The following is a 22,758-nucleotide window of genomic DNA, read 5'->3' on the forward strand; positions in this document are numbered from 1 at the left end:
GTCAGTCCTTGTCCTTGAGAAGCTCACAAACTAATAGGGACTAAAATGAGCAAACAAATAAGCAAGCTATCTACATGATCAATAGGAAATAACTAATGGAAAGAAGGCAATATTAATAAGAGGGTCTGGGAAAGGTTTCCTGTAGAAGGCAGAATTTCTACTGGGACTTAAAGGAAGCCAGTAGGCAGTGATGAGGAGAGACAGCCCTCCCCAAAGCAGGGACAGCCAAAGAAAATTCCCAAAGCCAAGAGATGGAAAAGCCAGGAGGTCAAAGTAAATTGATCAAAGATTACTTGCCAGGGAGTAAGGTTTAAAAAATTGGAAAGGTAGGAGGGGACTAGGTAATAGAGAGCTTTGAATGCCAAACAGAGTATTTTGTATGTAATCTTGGAGGTGATAGAGAGCCACTGGAGTTTATTGAATTAAGGGTAACATTCAGACTTGTACGTTAGAAAAATCACTTTAGTGATTGTACAGATTGGAGTGGAGAGAAAGTAGGAGCAGACAAACCATTCCCCACCTCCCCTGCCCCAAGCAGGCTATTGCAGTACTCCGGTTATAAAGTGATGAGGGTTTGCACCAGGAATGGCTGGGTCAGAGGAGAGAAGGAGGAATATTCGAGAAACACTGCAGAGGTGAAATTGATAGGACTTGGGAACAGCTTGGATATTGGGGGTGATATTAGGGAGTCCCGGATGACTCCTAGGTTTCAAGCCTGAGAGCCTAGAAGGATGGTTATACCCTCTACAGAAACTGAGATGTTTGGAAAGGGGAAATAATAATAGAGAAGTCTGAAGAGAGAGATAATGAGTTCAGTACTGGATATATTGAGTTTAAGATGTCTACTGAACATCCAGTCTGAGATATCTGAAAAGTAGTTGGAGATTGGAGATTGGAGACCAGCAGAGAGGTTGGAGAAGGAAAAGTAGCTTTGAGAATCATTAGCATAGAGACAGTAATTAAATCAGCCCAAGCATCAGATCGTAACTGAGCCTTTCCTGACCCTCCTCCCAGGTGCTGGGGCCCCCTTTCCAGCCTTGTAATCACTTTGTGTCTTTTCTGTACATACCTCTATGTGTAGAACCTACCTCTTCCAGTAGAATATAAGAGCCTTGAAGGCAGGGACCAATTCACTTTTGTCAGTATTCCTTCATTGGTGGTACGGTGCCTAGCATGTAGTAGGCACCTTTAATTAATCCTTGATTGAGATGGGTGTGAGACAACCCTAGAAGATCAGGCAAGTATAGCATAATGATAATCTCAATTCATGTTCCAGTCCGATATTTGCCACTTACTAGCTATAAAACCTTGGGTTTTTAGCCCCCTTTGCTTCAGTTTCCTCACCTGTAAAGTGGAGATTATGATAATCTTTGTACTACCTAGTTCTTCAGATTTTTATAAGACAAAGTACTCTGTAAACCTTCAAGGCTTGTTGAGTTTATTGTATTATTATTTTTGCTAATTAGGCATGGGGGCAGTGGAGAGAGGTGGCCACACTCGGCATTCTGGACAAACAAGAGGTTAAGCTAAGGCCCTCTTTGAGGCCCTCAGCACTCCAGTCTCTCGGTGCTGGCTCCTTGGCACGAGGCTCCTCCATTTTGGGGCGCTGGGTTGCTGCAGCTTCTTGACCTCTCCTTGATGCCTGCCTGGCAGGCCGACCAGGAACTCCAGCAATTCCAGTGGCCAGCAGCTGGGCTTCCTACAGAGAAGATTTCCCAGAAAGGTTAAACTAAATCTCACACCATGCCCAATCCTCCCTCCACAGGAGCTTATTGCTCCCATCTGTTCCCCTAGACTGGCTTCCAATTCTCCTCTAGGGACTGTATTGGCATACCAGACTGAGACCAATGGCTTCCCAGCACCCCCCGCTAATTCATTTTGCACTCCCTCTGAGTGGAGCCACAGAAAAGTGGCTCATAAGCCATCTCTCAAATGTAGAACTGCAGCTGCAGTCCAGGCACTTGGAAAGGCATAGGTGGGATGGAAGACAGAGGAATTCAGAGGGTGCAGAAAAGCTCATCTTGAATAATGAGCTGGGGACAGCAAAAACCCACACAAAAGACCTGCAAAGGCTGCCAAGCTGGAAAACGCACAAGCACATTCCCTCCTGGGTACCCCTGGAATCTCTGTGCAGGGAGAACACCAGCCTTGGAGATCAGGGGCTACAGATGAAGTCTTATTGGAAACCAACATGTGAGAGGCATCAGAGGACAAGTCAAATGTGGTCCTACTCCAATTGGTCTGTTGTGGATCAAGGATGATGAAGAGAATGGGTATCCCAGACTTGGAGCCTCCAAATGCCATCTCACCCAGAAAAGGAAACTGTAGACCAGGAAGGCTAATGAATCACCCAAGGTGGCAGAGGTAGAAAGTTCCAGAGCTGAGTTTGGAACACAGGTTCTCTGACTACAAATCTGGTGTGCTTTTCATTGTACTGCACTTCCCCAGAATAGAGATTCTCTAAGGGCCTCTTAGCTCTAGCATGCAGTGAATCTATGACCAAAGCTCACCTCTCTAGAAACATAAGGGACAGAACCAGGAGCAGATCAGGAGAAATTACAAGGAAGCAAATTTCGATTTGATGTCAGGAAAATCCTCCCAAACATTAGAGCTTCCCCAGAGGAGAAGGAGCTGCCTCAGCAGATGGCAAGGTGCCTTTCCTTGGAGGTCTTCAAGCAACATCTGGATAGCTACTTCTGGGTTTGGATTTAGGTTTGGGGGGGAGGGGAGCAGGAGTTAAGAGATTACTGCTTAAGTACAGACTGGATTAGCTCAGTGATTTTCAACGTGTAGTCTGAGAAATTCTAGGGATCCATAAGACCATGCCATGAAGCCAAAACTATCTTTATTATAATGTTAAGACATTTTCATTTCTAATATGTTAAATATCAATAGATGTAATCCAATTAAGCAGCTAGGTAGTGCTGGTCCTGGAGTCAGGAAAACTCATCTTCCTGAGTTCAAATCTGGTCTCAGACATTAGCTAAGTGGCCTAGGCAAGTCATTTAACCCTGTTTGCCTCAGTTTCCTCATCTGTCAAATAAGCTGGAGAAGGAAATGGCAAACCACTCCAGTGTCTTTGCCAAGAAAACCCCAAATGGGGTCACGAAGAGTCAAACATGACTGAAAAAAGACTGAAATCAAACGTTCCAAACACAAGTCCTTACTACCCCCAGGAGACACAAATAGTAAAAGCAAGACTACCTTGCTCTCAAGGAGCGCAAACTCAATTAGGGGAGAGAAGACATAATGTGGTGGCTAGTTTCACTAAACTGTTCTTTTTTTCCCTCTGTAAATACTTTGTTATAGAGGGATAGTTTTCCCCGGGCGGGGGTGGGGGGGGGGGATGAAGGGAGGGGGAAGGGCTAAATTGGGAACTGTAGGCACTGTCAAACAAAACAAATCAATACAAATTTTAAAAAGAAATGATAATGGACTGTGTTTGAGGAAATTCTTGACAAGACATGTGTCAGACAAAGTTGCTCAGCCCTGGGTTGCAGGAGTACTCAACACAATTTGGAATCATGGGAGTGACACTCAAATCCCAGCTCTTGCAGAGTTACCAACATAGCCTTAGGGAAGTCACTTTTCCCTTGACATCATTTCCTCATCCGTAAAATGAAAGGCTTGAAGCAGATAACTTCTAATGCCCCTTCCAACTCTGTCTTCTTCAGTTTCCTCAACTGCTAAAAGGGGGTCATTATAGCACCAACCTTCCAGGATGTTGTGAGAATAAAATGAGACAACACTTGTAAAACCCTTTGACCACCACATTTCTCTACCTTTTCCACAAGAAAAGTGTGTGAGACTATATTAACTTAATACTCTATCTAAAGTGTTCTCCTATACAAAGTCTACAAGCCTGCTGACTGTCTAAAAGGTCAAAAAATCTGGGATGATGAAGGCACAGTTCATTTTTGTTATCATGCTTTCCTTCTCTAAATGTTCACTAACTACCCTTTTAATAGCAGGATTTCTAGATTTTGCCAAGAATTAAAGCCAAGACCAATGAATGAAGGAAACATTTATTAAGCACTTACTATGTGTAGAACACTGTGCCAAGTGCTAGGGATACCAACAAAAAAAAAAAAAGCAAGATAGCCCCTGCTCACAGAGAGTCCTCATTCTGTAGTTCGCAGGCTTATCTATGGACTACTTTCTTAAACTGTGGGTTGCAAACCCAAATGAGGTCAAGTAATTGAATGTGGTAGTGGTCAAAAATTTGACAACAGTAAAAGGTTATGTAGACCTATGTTATATACCTATATATAATTGGGATCACATATAAATTTCTCAGATAAAAGGGGGTCATGAGTGGGAAAAGTTTAAGTCCTTGTCTATGGTATAGTATAAGGAGAACATGTACTGTCTCTAGAGTTAGGGGACTTGGGTAAAAATCCCCCACTCATGTATTCCAATGATTTCACCACAGACAGACCACTTCCAAAACCAAGGCCTCAGTATCCTCCTATGTTAAATGAGATGGCTGGACTGAATGGCCTGTTTTCCCTTTCAGCCCTAGGATCTTTTGCTCCCTTTTTTGGCCATTTGGATGACGTTCACCCTTCTCCACTCTCTCTTTCTACATGACCATCCAAAGATCATTGACCAAAGCTCAGCCACCACACCGATCAGCTCTTTCAGTCCCATATGATACAATTCACATGGATCTGGGGATCTGAATTCTCTAAGGCAGCTTGGGGATTTCTGACTGCTGCCTTGTTAATCATGGGTATCAACTCCCTATTAGCCATGTTGGTTCTGTCCTTACCAGTGCAAAGATCATTCTTTTTGGCAGAGAAAACAGACATAAAATAAGAACTGACCAGCTGTGGTTTCCTTTCATCGGCAGCTAGAATCATTTAATCCACTCAAAGCATCACTCTCATCCCCTTCTTAATCCTCCTCTTTTCCCCAATATAGATTTTGTAAAATCTGCTTTTTGTTGTTATTGGGATTTTTTTTCTTTTCTGGCTCCTTCAAAGGCTCAGGTCTCCAGCCATTTTTCTTCTGGGACCATGCCATGCTTCTGTATTGATCCTTCATTACCTGCCCTTGCTTCCATCTTCTGGATGCGTCTTTTTAACATCAGAGCTTGCTTGACAAGTTGCCTGTATACTCACATCAATCTCTTTAGACAACTCCCCTTCCCTCTCATTGTATTGTTTCTCTTTGTTTTGTTTTCAGAATTTCATCCTTGATGGAATTTTGAGCTTCCCATCTCTCCTGGCCTCACTGTCCTTGTACAATTTTCATCCATGGGCCCCTGCATCTCTGTTCCCCCAACCCTGCGGAATCTTCTCTCTGAAAATCCAGACCTGTAATATTGGTCTCCTGGCTGTTACTCAAACAGGTCACTCCATCTCTGGACTCAGAGTTATTCCCCATGACTGGTACAGTCTCCCTCCTCATCTCTGCCTCACAGCATCCCTGCCTGGCTTCAGTTCTCAGCTAAGTGTCTGCTGTAAGAGACCTTTCTCAGTGCTCCTTCCAATAGTGCTTTCCATGGATTAGCTCCAACTTATCCTTCTTACCTCATTTATGCATAGTTTTTTGTATGTTGTCTCCCCCATGAAAAGGTGAGAGCACAGACTGCTATCTGCCTTTCTGTTATTCCTTGTGTTTAGCACAGTGCTTGGCACATGGCAAGCCATGTATTATACATGCATATACATATATTATATTTGTATTAAGATATATGTGTATAATACATGTACATGCATACACGATATATGTGTGTGTGATGTACATGTGTGTATCATATACATATTACACATTTATATATATAAACACATATACATGAATACATATAGTGAGAGTATATGTATACTAGTTAACTGCTTGACTTTCCAGGGCTTCCCTCTTATTCTCTATTTTTTTCTCATTGGATATATTTAATATGAAAGGACACATTTTTAAAACATAAGGCTACATAGAAAAGTAGCATTGCAAATATTAGAATGGTGTGCTCACCTCCCCTGTCATCCCCCCCAAATTCTCAGCCTTCCACTCTAGTGTCTGCTTGTTAGTGATAATAAGTATCTAACACAGAAATCCTCCTTGCTCAATACTCTACTCTGTGAAAGATGAAATGACCATTAAGGAAAGGGAGGAGGAGGATGAGCAGCAGCAGCAGCAGCAACAGATGTGTGGATAACTGAAGTCCCTCATCATTATTACATCTTGCCTCTGCAACATGCATGTGATCTGTTTGCCGACCTCCTTCTGTCTAGGAGGTCTATAGTAAGTCTAATGATAATATCACTTGTTTTTTTCTCTGTCAGTGTTTACCCAAGTGCTTCCTTGCCTCTGATTCCAGTGTTTCCTTTTATGCCTTCTTAATATATAATGTTAGTAATAATAATAGCTAAATTTATACAGCACTTTAGGGTTAGAAAAGTACTATGTATAAAAGATGTATATACATATGTTTGTATGAGTACTTTTATCTCTAATATATTATACATGCTTTACATAATACATAATTATATAATGGAAAAATAATATCATTGGAGTAATGTTACTCCTCCTCCTTTTTCCTCTCCTGTATCTGTTCAGTAAGGTATACCTACCTAGAGACATAGTCCTTTCATGAATACCCTCCTAATGGGCCAATGAGACCTATCAAGTTAAATTTGCCTCCTTACTTTAGGATTCCCTCCCTATTGTCAGTTTACTTTTATGTGCTATGTTCCCTCACTCTCTTCTCCAGAGCCATCTGGTTCCAGTAGCCTTCCTGAGGGCAAGGATTTTCTTTTTATTACATTTGTATTCTCAGCTCTTAGCACAGTGCCTGGCACATAGCAAGTCTCCATAAATGTTTATTGACTAAATGACTGATCTCCAGTTCCAATTGCTTCGTGATTTTATGAGTCACAGGATTATAGATTTTGAGTTTGAAGGGACTTTAAAGAACAAGTCTAGTTTTCTTATTTTACAAATGGGGAAACTAAGATGTATACAGTTTAAGGGATGTGCTCAAGGTCACAAAACTATCAATTACCTGAAGGAAGATTTCAGCTCAATTCTTTTAGATTTCAAGTCCAATTCTTTTCCCATGATACCATGTTGCCTAATCTGAGGCCATAGGCTTAATTACTTATTCCTTCCTTGGATTTTATTTCCTCTGTCCTTTGTCTTAACTTCAGTGTAGGCCCTTTCTTAATGCTAGTTTTTTTTCTATGTTCTTCTCCATTAGATTTGGAGTTCCATGAGAGAAGACTATATTTTTGTCTTTATATCCCAGTTCTTTGTGAATAGTCGGTGCCTAATAAATGCTTGTTAACTTGATGTTCTAGGTCAGAACTGTTCTAGGTCAGACTGATAGAACTGTAAAGGATATCATCTGGTCTGACTTCCTCATTTTATGAATGAAGAAACTGAGTTATAAGAAGTAAAGTGACTTCCCAAGGTCACAATCCATTACTAGTTAGCCTGGGATTAAACAATCCCTGTCACCAAGTCCAGGTTTCATGTCATAAATTTCACTCCTTCCCTTGAACAAGTTGTTAGAGCAAACAACTCTACAATATGGTGTCCTCATGTTCTCACCCTGCATTCATGTCACTCCCTAACTTGACAAACCCTAGTGGCTTACTATTTTGGGACATCCTTTAGGACAAAATATATATTTTTCTATTTGTCATTTAAAGCCCTTTACTACCTGGTGCCAACTTACTCTTCTGGTCTTATTACCCTCTCCTATGCACTCTGTAGTACAGCCATACTGGCCTCATACATGACACTTGATCCCCATCTTTGTGGCTGGGCACTGGCTGTCCCCATTCCTTGAATGAACCCCCACCTCTCTCAGGCTCTTAGAATCCCAAGTTTCCTTCAAGATTCAGCTCCCATTCCATTTTCTCTATGAATCCTTTTCTGACACTCCAGCTTCCAGTGACAGTTCTGGCCTCTCCATGCATCCCTATCATCAACTTGGGTCTTCTATCTATACATCTATGTATCTATGCATCTATGTATCTATGTATCTATGTATCTATCTATCTATCTACCTACCTACCTACCTACCTATCTACTCATACATACATACAAACATACATATTGACATGTGTACATATTGTCACTTCATTAAATTGTATGATTCTTAAGGGCAAAGACTCTCAATTTTGTATTTGGAATGGTGGACAGAGAACCAGCCTTTGAGTCAGAAAGACTTAAGTCCAATTCCAAACTCTGACAATGTAGGCTATGTGACCTTGGGAAGTGCAATTAATTTAAGTGGTAGTCAACTCTCTAAGATACTGAAGTACAGAGAAAGTGTTGACTAGTACTGACAAAGGGTATTACCTATACCAATGAAATCATACTTTCTCTTCCAGAGAAGTGTCTGTCACAGAGTTAGTTTAATAAATAGATGTTTGTTGACTAATTGAATCTCTTTTCTGATAATTCCTAATCCAAGATATATTTGGTCTATTCCTACCTGATCAAAGTGTCAGCTTTCCAAAGGAAAAGAGATATGCCTTTTTTACACACACATAGCCCAAATTCCTTCCTTCCTTTTTTTTTCTTTTCTTTTCTTCCTTCCTCTTTCTTACCTTATTTCTTTCCTTCTTTCTCTTTCTTTCATTATTTCCTTCCTTCCTCCCCCTCCCTTCTTCCTTCCTTGCTTTTTTTCTTTCTTCACTCTCCTTCATTCTTTCCCTCTCCCCTTACTAGTTTCTTTGCTTCATTCCTTTATAGCATTTTTTCCTCTCTCTTTTGGAGGGGTGCCAAGATGAGGCACACAGATTTAGGCAGACCATTACAGTGACGTTTTCCCTGGAGGCAAATCTTTACAAGTACAAAACTCGTTCCCCTGCCTCTAGAAATTATCATCAATCCAAGGGAACAGAAGGTCATCTTAGTTAGTCTCTCACCTTCTGGAAAATGATAAGAAGTCTCAGTCATGCTTGGAGGGCTCTACAGCTTTCATAGTACTTTCCTCACAAAATGCCCAGAAGAAAGTTAAGTCCTGCCAGTATTCTGGTTGTAGCTAATAGATAATGGTCTATGTATTCAATATGGCTCATGGTACAACCAAGAAAATGGCTATATGAAAAGAAAGAAAACAGCTGGTCTGGGGAGTTGACCATTCTCTGTCCTCCACAATGGTCAGGCCACATCTGGAATATACTGTTGGTTTTTTAGGCACTGTGGTTTAACATGGATTTAGTTAAGTTGGAGGACATGCTGAGAAAACAGCCCATGTCATAAAGAGGCTCAAGTCCATTTCATATTGTTGTTGTTTGTCATACATTATCAAAGAGTACCATGACATCTGGAGTTGATGTCATGACTTGCAGTGAATTGGATTTGAGAGGGCTGTGCAAAGTCACTGGCCTCACTCTCTTCTCCAGAGCCATCTGGGTACAGTGACAAAATAGGTATCAGGATGACTAGAGATGGCCTTGAATGCAGTGGGAGACTTTGAGGATATTTTGAGAGAAACATGTATGTCTATCCTGGAGAAGAGAAGACTCGGGGAGGATATGGTAACTTTCTTCAAGTATTTGAAGGGTTTTCACATTTTAGTTAGACTTATTATGCTTGACCCCAAAGGTAAATGAATGAAAATTAGAGGCAAATTGCATCTGATCATAAGAAAAAAGCTGTTCTAATAATTAGAGTTATTCTAAAAGAAAAGGGGCTGCCTTGGGAAGTGATAGTTTTCTCTGCAACTGTAGACCTTTAAGAAGAGGCTGAATGTCCATTTATTGTCCATATTGTTCCTCCTTATGGGAGAAAATTGCTTCATTCTTTGCACTTGTGTCCCCAATGCCTAGTGCAATACTTAGCACATAGTAGGTGCTTTGTGGGCACTTAGAGAGTGTTCCATTGCTATCATTATTTCTTATCAATATTATTATCATGACAATAAAAGGGTAAATTCCAGCCTATCCTGGCTCCATCCAAATCCTGCCCATCCAGGTGATTGTTTCCCCTTTAGGTTCAGTCAATTTAATTCAGTAAGCATTTACGTTGCATCTGCTGTGGGCCAGTCTCCATAGTCAGACTCTAACATATTCTCTGAGGTAAAGAGCACTAACACATGACTTGGATTTCAATGAAATGACAAAAAGTAAACAGTCCAGGCATTCAAGTAGCTTCTATTCTACTGGGAAAGGAAAAAAATAATTATGATTGGGGGGGGGGTGTTATTGTTTGATTATAGTTTGATGTTATATTATAATGATAGGGCTCCAATATGGAGTCCCCTAGGCCAAGGGGTCCTAATACCCATAGAAGCATAGCTATACTCCCCACTGTTGATTCCATGTCATATGGATAAAGCCTACAGTTTTCAATGTGATGAATTCTTTTTTGTTTTGTTTTGTTTTGGTTTGTTTTTTTGTGGGGCAATGAGGGTTAAGTGACTTGCCCAGGGTCACACAGCTAGTAAATTTCAAGTGTCTGAGGCTGGATTTGAACTCAGGTCCTCCTGAATCCAAGGCCAGTGCTTTATCCACTGTGCCACCTAGCTGCCTCAATGTGATGAATTCTTGACACATTACAGGGGCATTAAGTCATTCTCCTTCTGCTGCCTTAATTAATGTTTGACTCTCCTACCAGTCTCTGGTCATGATGAAGAAATTCTCCCTACCAAAGCTTCACCCAAGCCTGATATCAATAAAGGATCCCAAGACCTTTTCCATACATCTGGGTCTGATAAGGGATGCCCCTTCCTACATCTCGCACCAAGTACTTCTCAAGCAAGCCCATTTTTAGGGTTTCCAGTCTTGCCACCTTTAAAGTCTATCCCACTCTGAAATTCTAGGATAACAAATTACCGCATGGTGGGGGTTAAATTCACTGGGCCTCAGTTTTCCCTTCTATAAAAAGATAGGGTTGTAGTAGATAGCCTCTGAGGTCCCTTATATATTTTTATCTTATAATCCCAATAATAATAACAACAATTACTGATATTTATATCGTATTTTAAAGTTTTCAAAGTGCATTATAGAGACCTCACTAATGTAAGGTTGATACTATAGAGATTATTCCCATTTTACAGATGAGGACACTGAGACTCAAGGGTGAAATGAATTTCCCAGAATCAATATGGCTCATATATCTGTATCTAAGGGTAGTTGTGGCAAAGAAGTTCCTTAGACAAATTACAGAATAGACCACATTTTTCCTTGCCCTAGACCCCACTTCCCAGTACCTCCTCTGTTCCTTCAAAAGCAAGTCTTTCCTAAAAGCCAGAAGTATATGAAGTTTCAGTATGACCTATCTCTCTTCAGCCCAGAGGGTCCCCCACCGGGGGAATCCCAGCTGGACTGTATGGAGATATCAGAGTTTACTGTGAATTGCTTATGAGAGTGTGATATGGGTTATGTATAATTGAAAAGAAGAAATAGAGAAGGCACTGAAATATTGAAAGTCTTAGAGAAAGAACAAGCATGAAAGAGGAAAAAGAAAATAATATAGTTTTGTCTTAAAGGGAAATATATCTGTTCTTGGCCAATATGAAGGAGGGACTGTCACAATTGCTGGCTTACTAGAACCCTGGAGCAGAGAAGTCCTCAGTCTCTAGAACACAGCTCAGGGAGGTTATAAAAATCTTTCACATCTCCGGGACTTTGCTCACCTCCTTCCATATTATGAGAATCACAGACTCATAGGAGATAGTCTAAACATCCCCCAGAAAGAATTTCCTCCATGACAGGTGCAAGGGGGCTTATCTAGCCTCTTGTTGAAGATGTCCAATGAGGGAGACTCCTGGCCTCTTGAGATGTACCATTCATTAAGGGGCAGTTGGCATTATCAGAATCATCTTCTGAATTTCCCTCTTTGCAACCTCTTCTTATTCCCCCAAGAGAGTATTCTAAGTGGAATAAATTGAAAGTGAAATCATACCAAACTTTGAGTCAATGGGCCCAGGTTTGTATCCACCTCTGACCCGTACAATGTGTGTGACTTTGGGTGAGTCACTGAGCCTTCCTAGGCCTCAGATCCTTCATCAATAAAATGATTGGATTGGATTAAGGTTATCTAAAACCCTTTCCATGTGTGGATTTTCTTGTTCTAGGTTCCCTCCCAGCTCTGACAGTCTATGATCATATGTCCCGCTGATTCAGTGCATCCTTTCAGGCATAGATTCATTTTCCCCCAATAAATCCCTATGCAGCTAATTGTCTCATGGGCTCCTGAGGCCACTCTTTGCTCAGCACAGTCTCAAAATTGGATGCCAGAAATCAACTGAAGCTCATTCCCTCCAACATGAATCCAGCAGGAGGTACCAGGGTCACTGGAAGAGCATTCCAATATCCTGGCAAATAGATCAATACCCCTACATCCCCAACATCCTCCCTTCCCTGATGCTGGTAATATGTGCATATGATGACTTGGTTTGATCTCTGCTGAACACAATATCTGGCCACTTAAGAGACCTTTTTTCTTGTTCTGTCCTTGTTAGCTCTACTGCTGATTGAGGTAGAAACTCGAAAAAGTCATTGTTTTCCATGTTCCCTTGAAGATCATCGCTGTTTTGGCTACTAATCAGCTCTGGGAAGCTCCAATCCATTGATTTGATGTCACTTCCAGGCCTGCAGTTTCTTTACTGGACATATTTGGGCTCTCTTGTCCATCAAAGAAAGAAAATTTAAAAACATAACTTCCAAACAATCCTGTTATCTGGTTTTGTCACAGAGATACAACGTAATGAAAATGAGAGGACTGTAGTATTTTAGAATGTGAGAACTGAAAGGAGCTTCAGGGACAGGATGCTGAGGAAAGTCTGCCTCTCATCCCATTTCCCACATGACTTGGATCTCTTCTGTTAGATCTCTCTACATTTGGAAAGCTCTCATCGGGGGCCAGGTCTGAAGGCTTTGGGTGTGCACTTGGGGAGAGACTTAGCTATTCCCTTGCTTTACTATATGATAATAGTAATAATAATATTTTGATTGTTGTTATTAAGTAATAGGCAGTATGGAGCAGTGGATGGAGACCCAGGCTCAAAGCAAGGAAGAACCAGGTTTAGATGCTACTTTTGGTATATACTGACCTAGGAGAAGTCACCTAACCCATTAGCTCCCTAGGAAAATGGCTTGTTCCATACTTTGCTGAGCTGGTGCCCAACTATATTGATAGAGAAAATTTTCTCATCTGTGAGTTCTCTAGACCAGTGAAATCACAAGTGCAATACCCATCACCACCACCATCATCATTTCTGTAACCCTGTATAATTCCAAAGTGTTTTATTTGCATTATCTCACTTGATTCTCAAACAACATATAATAATGATGCTTTTACTACTAATAATATTAATATCAACAGTAGCATTTATTTACTGCTTTAAGTTTTGCAAATATCTTTACAAATATTATCTTATTTAATCCTTGGGAAGTCAGTACTATTATTATCCCCATTTTACAGATGATGAAACTAAGTAAGGCATTAAGTGACTTGCCAATGGTCACAAACCTGGCCTGAGGCAAGATTTGATCTTTGGTTTTTATGACTCCAGGTCTAGTGATCTATCCACTGAACCACCCAGTTACCCCCATGCATGAGATAGGTGTGATGAAATAATGAGATTTAGCAGATACTCAAAGACCCACCTGGAGATTAATCTAGACTGATTGGATCAAGTGAGAGTGATTAACTGCTGATTAGCCTACTTCAAGTTAACTGGATTGTAATCACACCTTGAGAACACCTTCAGAACCAATGGATTTGATGATGTCAACCAATCAGCTTGAAGCAGTGAGTAAGGACCGCCTCTGTTCCAGACCTATAAAAAGCTTCCACAATCAGTTTGCTGGAGAGAGTTCATGATTGAAGCAGGATTGTGGCAGAAGACTTTTGGGAGAACCAGACCAGGCTGGAACTCTAGGCTAAATAGACTTTTTTCTTAACTTTCTGAACTCGATGGGAATATCTGTATGCTTTAATAAATGTTTAATGCCCAAGGACTGGTGCTAAAGCTTCTAATTTAAGGTGAACACAATTTAGATTTTAAACATCACGTAGGAAATAGCAAAATTGTTAGCCCCCATTTCTTATATAAGGGAATGGAGGCTCAGAGAGGAAAATGATTAACTAAAGGCCACCCAGATCATAAATGGTGGAGATAGGAACTAGGTTTATAGATTCATAGCTGTTTAGTGATGAATATGTAGCGCTAAGACAAGGATCCAGGTCTCTTGAGTCCAAGAAATGAACACCTCATACTATAGGTTGCTGCCTTTTAGGGTGAATGGATACTATGTAGCATGACTTTGTCACCACTAGGTAGGTGCCCTCCAATTCTACTAAATGCCTTCTTCACTTTCCAACTTGGAAGATTACTCTGACAGGAAGTTAGAGGATGAGTTGGAGGGGGTGGGGCAGGAACTGAATGTATAATGAGCAGCTAATGGGCCTGAATCAGGGTGGTATGCAGCCAACCCAGTTATATGAGATAAATAGGGACACGATAGGGTTTCATGGAAAGAATACAGGGTTTGAAGTCAGAAGATTGTGTATAGTTCTGAATTACTACCTGTGTAACTTCAGAAAATCACTTTCCTCCTCTGTAAAAAAAAGAGTAAACTAGCTGTGTGCAAAGGTCTTTTTCTGCTCTAGAGATAGGATGCTATGGTCCTTAGGAAATCTTTCCACCTGGGTTTCAATGAGTTTTTTAATGCCTCTCTTGAATACCAGGCTTAGAGGCAGGGTCAAGGTGAAGGAGGACACTAGAGGGTGGCATGTGGTCACACAGAGAAGACTTTGAGGAAGTGGAAAGGGGAAACCTGGGGACACCAAAGCAAAATTAGAATAACTCTGACATTTTGTACAATGCGATCCGTGGACTCCAGGGGTCTCCTCTCTGCTGCAGGGAGAGAAAGGAATGGAGGAGAGGAGAAGCAGGAGAGCTTTAGAAGGCCTGCATCACTTACCTTGTTGTTCCATTCTCTCACAGGCAAAGCCAGATCGGCCCTCAGGACACTGGCATTGGCAGGTGGTGCCCTTGAGAATGGGCTCACCATTGTTGAGGCAGGGACCACAGCGGCAAGAATCGTGCTCTGTCAGATACTCATCCAGTGCCCGTCTCATGTTCTGCCATTTACGTTCATGGTGGCCCAGGTTGCTTTGGCGGAATATGGCAAAGATGGGCAGGAGCTGTTGGGAACAGGAGAGGTATTTGCGACAGTAGAAAACACACTGAATTTAGAATCGGAAGAGTAGAGTTCAAACCCCTTAAGGAACTTTGGGTAATTTAATTCAGTTCAACAAGTATTAAGTGCTTCCCATGCTCAAGGTATTGTGCTAGACATTGGAGATACAGAGACAAAAGGAAACTCAGTCCCTGCCCAAGAAACTTCTACTTTACTAAAAACGTAAGAAGAGGGAAGATTTAACTGTGGATCGGTCAAAAAGCATATTTGAAGCACCAAATATGTATCAAGTACCAGGGTCAAAAAAATATAAGTGTTCTTAAGGGCCTCCTGCCTTTAACCTTCCATGATTTCAAGTTAATTTTCTCCAAAGATTCTAGGTCTATTGAAGATCTGACAATCTTCATTTGTCTAGGGAAGATTATGACACGAATGTGGTCATGCAGATAGTGTCAGAGTCAGGATTCACACTCCTGATTCCAATGCTTATACACTTTCAACTATAACCTGGGGCCCATTATTTGTGATAGCTTTAACTATCATTCAATATTTCTCTATCATGTTGAAATCCATTTTTTTTTTCTGGTAGAATGGGTAGAAATCCATTGATCCTAGTTCTATCTTCTGAAGCCTCATGAAATAAAGTATGGTGGTGATCTGTATCCCTCCACCATGTTACAATCCACCAAATACTTTAAACAGTGACTTGGGCTCCCACAATCTTCACTCCTAATGATTTTGGATATCATCATAATTATCATGATCACTGTTTATATCTCACATTTATATAACACTTATTATGTGCCAAGCACTGTGCTAAGTGCTTTGTTAGCATTATCTCATTTGATGCTCACAACATCCCTGAGGTAGGGACTATCAATATCTCCATTTTACAAATGAGGAAACTGAGGCAAAGAGTGCCTTTGTAACTTGCTCTAGCTAGGAAGTATTTGAGATCAGATTTGAACTCAGATCTTCCTGACTCCAGGCCCATTTCACCATCTAGCTGCCAGTACCCTGAAGTAGCATATTATAATAGAAGTTCTGTGACAGGACACAAAGAATTTGAATTCGAGTCAGACTATTCAGCTTACTAGCTATGGGACCTTAGCCAAATCACTTAATTGCTGTCACTCTGTTTCCTTAACTATAGGTAGGCACTGCAAATTTTGTGACCCTCACTATGTACATGAGAAAAGACTCAAGGTGACTTTCCCCAAGAGAACCAGCCATGTCAGGAGTCCAGGTTTCATGATTCCATGTTCAGAAGACTTCCTTATACCATATACCATGTGACATCTCAAAGATTTTGTTGTTTGTGGTTGTTCAGTGGTTTCAGTCATGTCTGACTCTGCCTGACCCCAAATGGGGTTTTCTTGGCAAAGATACTGAAGTGCTTTGCCATTTTCTTCTGTAGCTCATTTTACAGGTGAGGAAACTGAGGCAAACAGGGTGAAATGACTTGCTCAGGGTCACACAACTACTAAGCATCTGAGCCCAGATTTGAACTCATGAACATGAGCCTTCCTGATTCCAAGCCTAATGCTATATGTGTTTGCTGCTACCTAGCTACCTAGCTGCCCCTAATTCAAAGATATATGGTATCAAAGCACTAGCTATGAGTCATAAGATCTGAATTCAAGTACTGAACAACAACTCACTGCCTGTGTGATCTTGGGGAAATAATTTCATTTCCCTTATCATCAAGTTTTCTCATCTGTAAAATGGCGGGGGGCGGGGGGGGGATTTAACTAGATGACCTCTGAGTTCTCTTCAAGCTGGAGATGTGTTAGTCTCCGATATTCTGAATGCTGTTTGGAGCCAGACAACCCATGTTCACATTCTCACTCTACTACTTACTAACATCATGATCTTGAGCAAATCACTTAACTTATCTGTGTCTCAGATGACTTCTGAAGTCCTGTCTAACTCACTGTTATGGTCATATAACCTTTAATTTCTTATTGGGGTGGGAACAGCTAGGCGGCACAGGGCACTGGCCCTGGATTCAGGAGGACCTGAGCCAGCTTCAGACACTTGACCCTGGGCAAGTCACTTAACCCTCACTGCCCTGCAAAACAAAACAAAACAAAATCTTATCTGGGAATTTCCTATCTTAGTGATCATTTGTTGAAATTGTTTCATTACAAATAAGGAAAGTTAGGCTCAGAGAAAGAACTTGCCTGAGACCACACAATAAGTCAGGGGCCTGGCCAGAAATAGAGTTCATATGTCTCGATACCCAGCACAGTTGGCTGGCATGACCTGAAAAGAGCAGAAATTTCTTTCTTGTAAAATAAAGGGCATGATGAGGACGTCAGAGGAGTACTATTGGTGACCTTGGAAAACTGCACAAAGACCTGGAGCAAATAAACCGCGGGCCGAGATAAGGAATTTTCCAGAAGGATAGGGCAGCCCAGCAGTGGCCTGAAGCCACAGGCATAATTGCAGGGCTGCTCAGATGGCCAACTGAGAGGTTGCCAATTGGTTTCCAGGAAGATTGCAGAGAATTTGGCCACCAATTGCTGGGGAATTTGCAGAAGAAATGGGGTCACCCCACAGCTGTGAGGGTGGCAGTTAGGAAAAGCTGTTTCTCACTAATGGAGCCTCTTATCTCCAGGGCCAGCCGCAGCTTGTGGGACAATTTTCCATTTACCCTGCTAATGGGGTTGAGGGTCAGAGGGAGCTCAAACTACTTCCATCGTGTTTCCCCCACCATTGTTTGCTCAGCTTTGCTATGGGAAGGTCAGAAAGAGACACATGCAGAGAGATGCAGAGAGACATACACAGACAGGCAGGAAGGAGGGAGGGAGGGAGAGAAAGAGGGAGAAAAGAAAAGGGAGAAAGAGTGGGGAGGAGAGAAGGAAAGAAGAGAGGAGAGGGGAAGAGAGGAGAAGAGAGGAGAGGGGGGAAATTTTAAAGAGGAAGGCAAGATTGGGGGAACAGATAGAGAATGTAGAGACTCTCAAGTTCAATTGGTCCAACTCATTCATTTGATATATAAGGAAACTAAGCCATTTAGAGTCAGTGTCCAATCCAAATTATGGGATCATCTGGCCATAGGATCTCTGATCAAGAGCTTTAAAAGACCTGAGATATTATCTAGTCCAATCCCTCATTTTACACATATACAGATGAGGCCCAAGATGTTGAAGTGACTTTTCCAGAATCACACAGGTAGTAAATGAGAGAGACAGAATTCAAATCAAGGTCCTTCGTTAATCAAAGCATAGTTGAAGAAGCCAAAGGAAGGTGAAGCGGCTTACCCTTCTTTCTTTTGACTACCTGCCCAAATAAGTCTCAGTCACCCTCCAATGTCAGGTTCAAGTTTCCATCTCCATAAAGACTTATCTGATTGTTCCCTCTTTCTTCTGAAATTCTGGTTAAGAAAACTCAAGTAGTTCCCTGTGTGACCTTAAGCAAGACATCGAATTTCTTTGAACCTCACTTTCTTCATCTATAAAATGGAGATACTTTTTTCTATAATCTCTAATATCAGAGATTCATAGAATGTCATAAAATTATAGGACTGGAAGGGACCTCAGTGGTAATGTAGTCACGCATTTGGCTTTCCTCAGTCAATAAGCATTTATTAAAGACCTACTATGTACCAGACACTGTAATAACCACTGGGAATACAAAGAAAGGCAAAATACAATCCCTGCCATCAAGGAGCTTACAATATAATGTGAGAGACAACACATAAAAAGAAGCTAAAAGATGATGGGGCAAGATGAAGACCTACTGCTAGGTAGGAACTGATGAGATGGTTGCACTGATCCCCCTCCTTAAATGGAAGACCACAGAGGAGCTCTCCAATACCCACCTTTTACCCTCTCCAATGATAGGTAGGAAGAAATCTTGGGGCTGGGAAGGTATTGAGGAGGAGTGAGTTTCAGAATTTATATAATATTGCTGGAAGATAGGGACAGCTAGGTGGCGCAGTGCATAGAGCACCAGCCCTAAATTCAGGAGGACCTGAGTTCAAATCCAGCCTCAGACACTTAACACTTACTAGCTGTGTGACCCTGGGCAAAGTCACTTAACCCCAATTGCCTCACAAAAAAAAAATATTGCTGGAGATAATGTTGAGATTCAGGACATCATCTGGGTGGGAGATGAACTCACCTGAAATGCAGATCCCCTTTATGACATCTCCAATAAGTGATCATCTCACCTTTGATTGAAGGCCTCAGCAATTGAAAACCTCCCACTTCCATTCAAGTGTTGCTTAGTTGATATTAAGAGTTTTAATAGTGAAGTAGCCTTGGAGCCAGGAACACCTGACTGCATCTTACCACAGACTCATGATAGCTGTGTAAAACTAGGCAAGTCACCTAACCTTCAGTGCTTTAAACGATTTTCTAAGTCTATATGTTGGTGAGAAGGTGTCAATCTGCACTTGTAGAAATTTCTCATCAGGCGTTCCTTATATTGAGGAAAACACTGATCCAGTCCGTACAGTACCATGCGGTCTAAATTTGTATATCTGCAACTTTGCCCCATTTCTCCTACAGTGGTTCTTCTCTCCATGACAAATTGGAACAAGTCTAAACCCTCTCCTATGTGGCAGTCCTTCATAAGTGTGAAGACTATTATAAGGGCCACTTCTGTTTCTAAGCTATTTATGAGTATGATGAGATAGCTTCAGTCATTGAATCTTACAATAAGGTGCTGACCATGGTGCTGACCTTTGGGGTTGATCTGACAACCTTACACCCGGATGCAGCTGTAAAGGACTATCCCTTTCTGGATAGCTCTCACTAGAGAGTGATAGGGCATTGGAACTATACTATCACTCATTAGTCTAGCCAGAGAGATGATACTAGTTATCATCATGAGTTGCTCCTCTTGCTAATCTAGCTCAAGAAGAGATTCATACACCAGAAAAATGCCCACCAGAGGTTCATGCTGTCCTAGGGGGAAAGAAAACAAGGAATATCTTCCTGGAACTGTTGCCTAAGGTCTCAATTACATGAAACTCCCTCACATTCACAATACACTAGATCCTACAGGGGCAGACCTTTGTTGTTCTAGACCTCATACAAGTTTCTTTGTTATATCCATACACAGCATCAGCTTCCACCCATAGTGTACTAACTCCCCGACCAAGTGAGGGAAAAGGTTGAATATCATAACCATTACTGGGAGATTTCATGTGTTGGCCCCACGCCTATTTTGTAGGACTAGCAGCTGATCTAGTGACAGGCCTATACCTGTGGTGTAAGGACACTGGTTTTGCACTTTGGCTTTAGCCCCTAGTGCCAGGGACTCTCTGCTTTTGGACTACAGTCACCACCAGCTCTGAAAGTGCCCTGCCAATGACAGCAGTAGGAAGATGTTATTCTGGCAGCATCATGGAGTAATAGGAGGCAGAAAAGGGGTCCTGACTACTGCTGGTCATAATGTGGTAGAAAGAGCACTGAACTGAGAGTCAAGAAAAACCTGGGTTGGAATCTATCCTTTGACACTTAACGATATGTTGCTATGAACCAATCACTTAACCTGTCTGAGTGGGTGTGTTTCTCACTTGTAAAATAGGGGCAATAATAATTGCAGTACCTACTCCCATAGCTATTGTGAAGATTAAATGACATAAGGAATATAAGAAACTTTGGAAACCTTAAAAGTATATCAATGATTATCTCTTACTCTATCTTCCTTCAACATGTAGCTCTGGGTGTGTTAACTGAAAGTGAATATTTAAAGGAACTGATCCTTCAAGAAATCAAAACTCTGTAGTTGGTCTACAGATCTGTTGGTCTAAACCCCATGACTTCTGGAGCAGATTATTGATGTCCTATTTTATCAAAGGATGGCTATCAACAAGCCACAAGAGGCATGGCACATTTTTGATCTGTTACAGAGAGACGCTGTTGGTCTTCATATACTGTTGGAGGCTAGAAGGAACAAGAGGTTGGTTATGCAATGAACCATCCAAGCTAGTGGCCTGGAATATAATATGATTTATAAATGAATCCTGTGTTAAACTCCCACCTGAGACATGATATTCTGAGGTCTAACTATAATCTAACTTCTATAGGAAACCTTTCCAGATCCCCTTAGCTGTAAGTGCTTTCTCCCCATAAATACAATTACCTTGAATTGACTATGTATATTCTGTGTGTGTATTTACATGGTATCTCCCCCAGTGGAATACGAACTCCCCAAGAGTAGGGATTGTTTCCTTTTTCTGTGTATCCTAGCACCTTGAATGTTAGCACTTAGATTTATTGATTGATACAGAGGTGCAAAGAGTGACCCTTGCAGGAAACCAGCCATCCCAGAAGCCAGCCACCCTCTGAACATATTGACAAACATGCTTTTCTTCTCACCTCCTCCAAGTCTTCCTCTTCTCTGAATCCTTAAATCTTTCTTGGGATCACAGAACGTGATATATTTACTATTCACCTAAGCCATAATTCTCAATCTTTACCTTGAAGTTTTCTTCAAGGAAAGCACAAAAAATTTGGCTTTTGGCCGTGGAAGTTTTCAGAATACCACTATAGATAGGAATTGTTCAGTTTATGCTCAAATAACTCATCATTCACTGATAGCAGTTTCCAGCACCTTCACAAATTGCAGGTGCCTAAAAATCAGTTTCTCAATTATTGGCTGGAAAACAAAATTAAAGTTAATCCATCCTACTTCTTTGTAACAGTACAATGTTTTCCATTCATTTGTCACTGAAAGGTAAATGTTGTAACGGGCCTTTGATTTAGATAAATTTGTTTATCTAAAAAGAAGTAGCATGACTATACCATTGGGGGGGGGAGTTTTAGTTTGTTTATTTTGGAAACATTTGAAATTTCATCAATGTGTGAAATATTTTCCATCAATGCAGATCATCAAATACTCTACAATTTCCAGTCTTAGGGTTACCTGGTACACTGTTAAGTCATCTGCCAATTGTCACAACATTATCAGGTGTAGGAGTCAAGAACACTTAAACTTAAACTCAAGTATCCCTTACTTATGCAATCCTGCCTCACTTGTGTATAAGCTAAAGATAGGTACTAAAGCTATTATTTCAATGGTATATGGGATACACAAATAAGGACACTCCCTCTACCAATACTGGCCAATACCTTTTCTGCAATTTATTATCTAGTAAATTTGCCTAGAGCATGGAGAGGTTAACTGATTTATCCAAGGTCACATAGGTACATATATCAGAAGCATGACTTGGACTTAGGTTTCTCTGGCTTGCAGGTTCAGGTTCACTACAACTACACTCCACACTGCTTCCCCTCTCATTCATACCTGTAAGGGTGGGGATTCCATTTATTATCCCACTCAATTAAAAGTTATTACCTTTGTTACTTTTTTCTTTAAATTGAATCATCAGGAAGGGAATTTGAACAGGGCCTGTATACCTCCTTTTGATTATCAAAGCCATTGTAGGAGAGGCTAGGTCATGCCCTAAGAAAATTGTATAAAAGGAATAAGTTATCTAAGAACCAGAGAGAGGGATTCTGAGGGCTCAGAGCATGTCATATTAGTATACTTTTGAGGGATAAAATAAGGATTGAGTGGCAGAAAAGAAGGGAGATATCAAGGAAAGTTGTTGATTCTACAGTTATCTCAGAGCAGAAGATCCAGGTAACTTAAGTCCCAAGAAAAGGTCAGCTCTTTTCCAAATTTCCCCTTC

At 41.1% G+C, this 22,758-nt stretch overlaps 1 protein-coding gene across 4 annotated transcripts in view; it reads right to left on the bottom strand.

Moving 5' to 3' along the window:
- Positions 1-1,421: 1,421 nt before the first annotated feature.
- C8A (complement C8 alpha chain) overlaps positions 1,422-22,758 on the bottom strand; it is a 106,263-nt gene continuing 84,926 nt past the window's right edge. For all 4 annotated transcript variants that reach the window (XM_044005271.1, XM_044005273.1, XM_044005272.1 and 1 more), the window contains 2 exons: positions 14,889-15,111; positions 1,422-1,699 (listed from right to left, as the gene is read on the bottom strand). In XM_044005271.1, the coding sequence (XP_043861206.1) occupies positions 1,548-1,699; positions 14,889-15,111 (375 nt within the window). In that variant the 3' untranslated portion in view covers positions 1,422-1,547. The remainder of the gene's footprint in view (positions 1,700-14,888; positions 15,112-22,758) is intronic.

Source organism: Dromiciops gliroides, chromosome 4 (genome assembly GCF_019393635.1).
Source record: "Dromiciops gliroides isolate mDroGli1 chromosome 4, mDroGli1.pri, whole genome shotgun sequence".
NCBI lineage: Eukaryota > Metazoa > Chordata > Mammalia > Microbiotheria > Microbiotheriidae > Dromiciops > Dromiciops gliroides.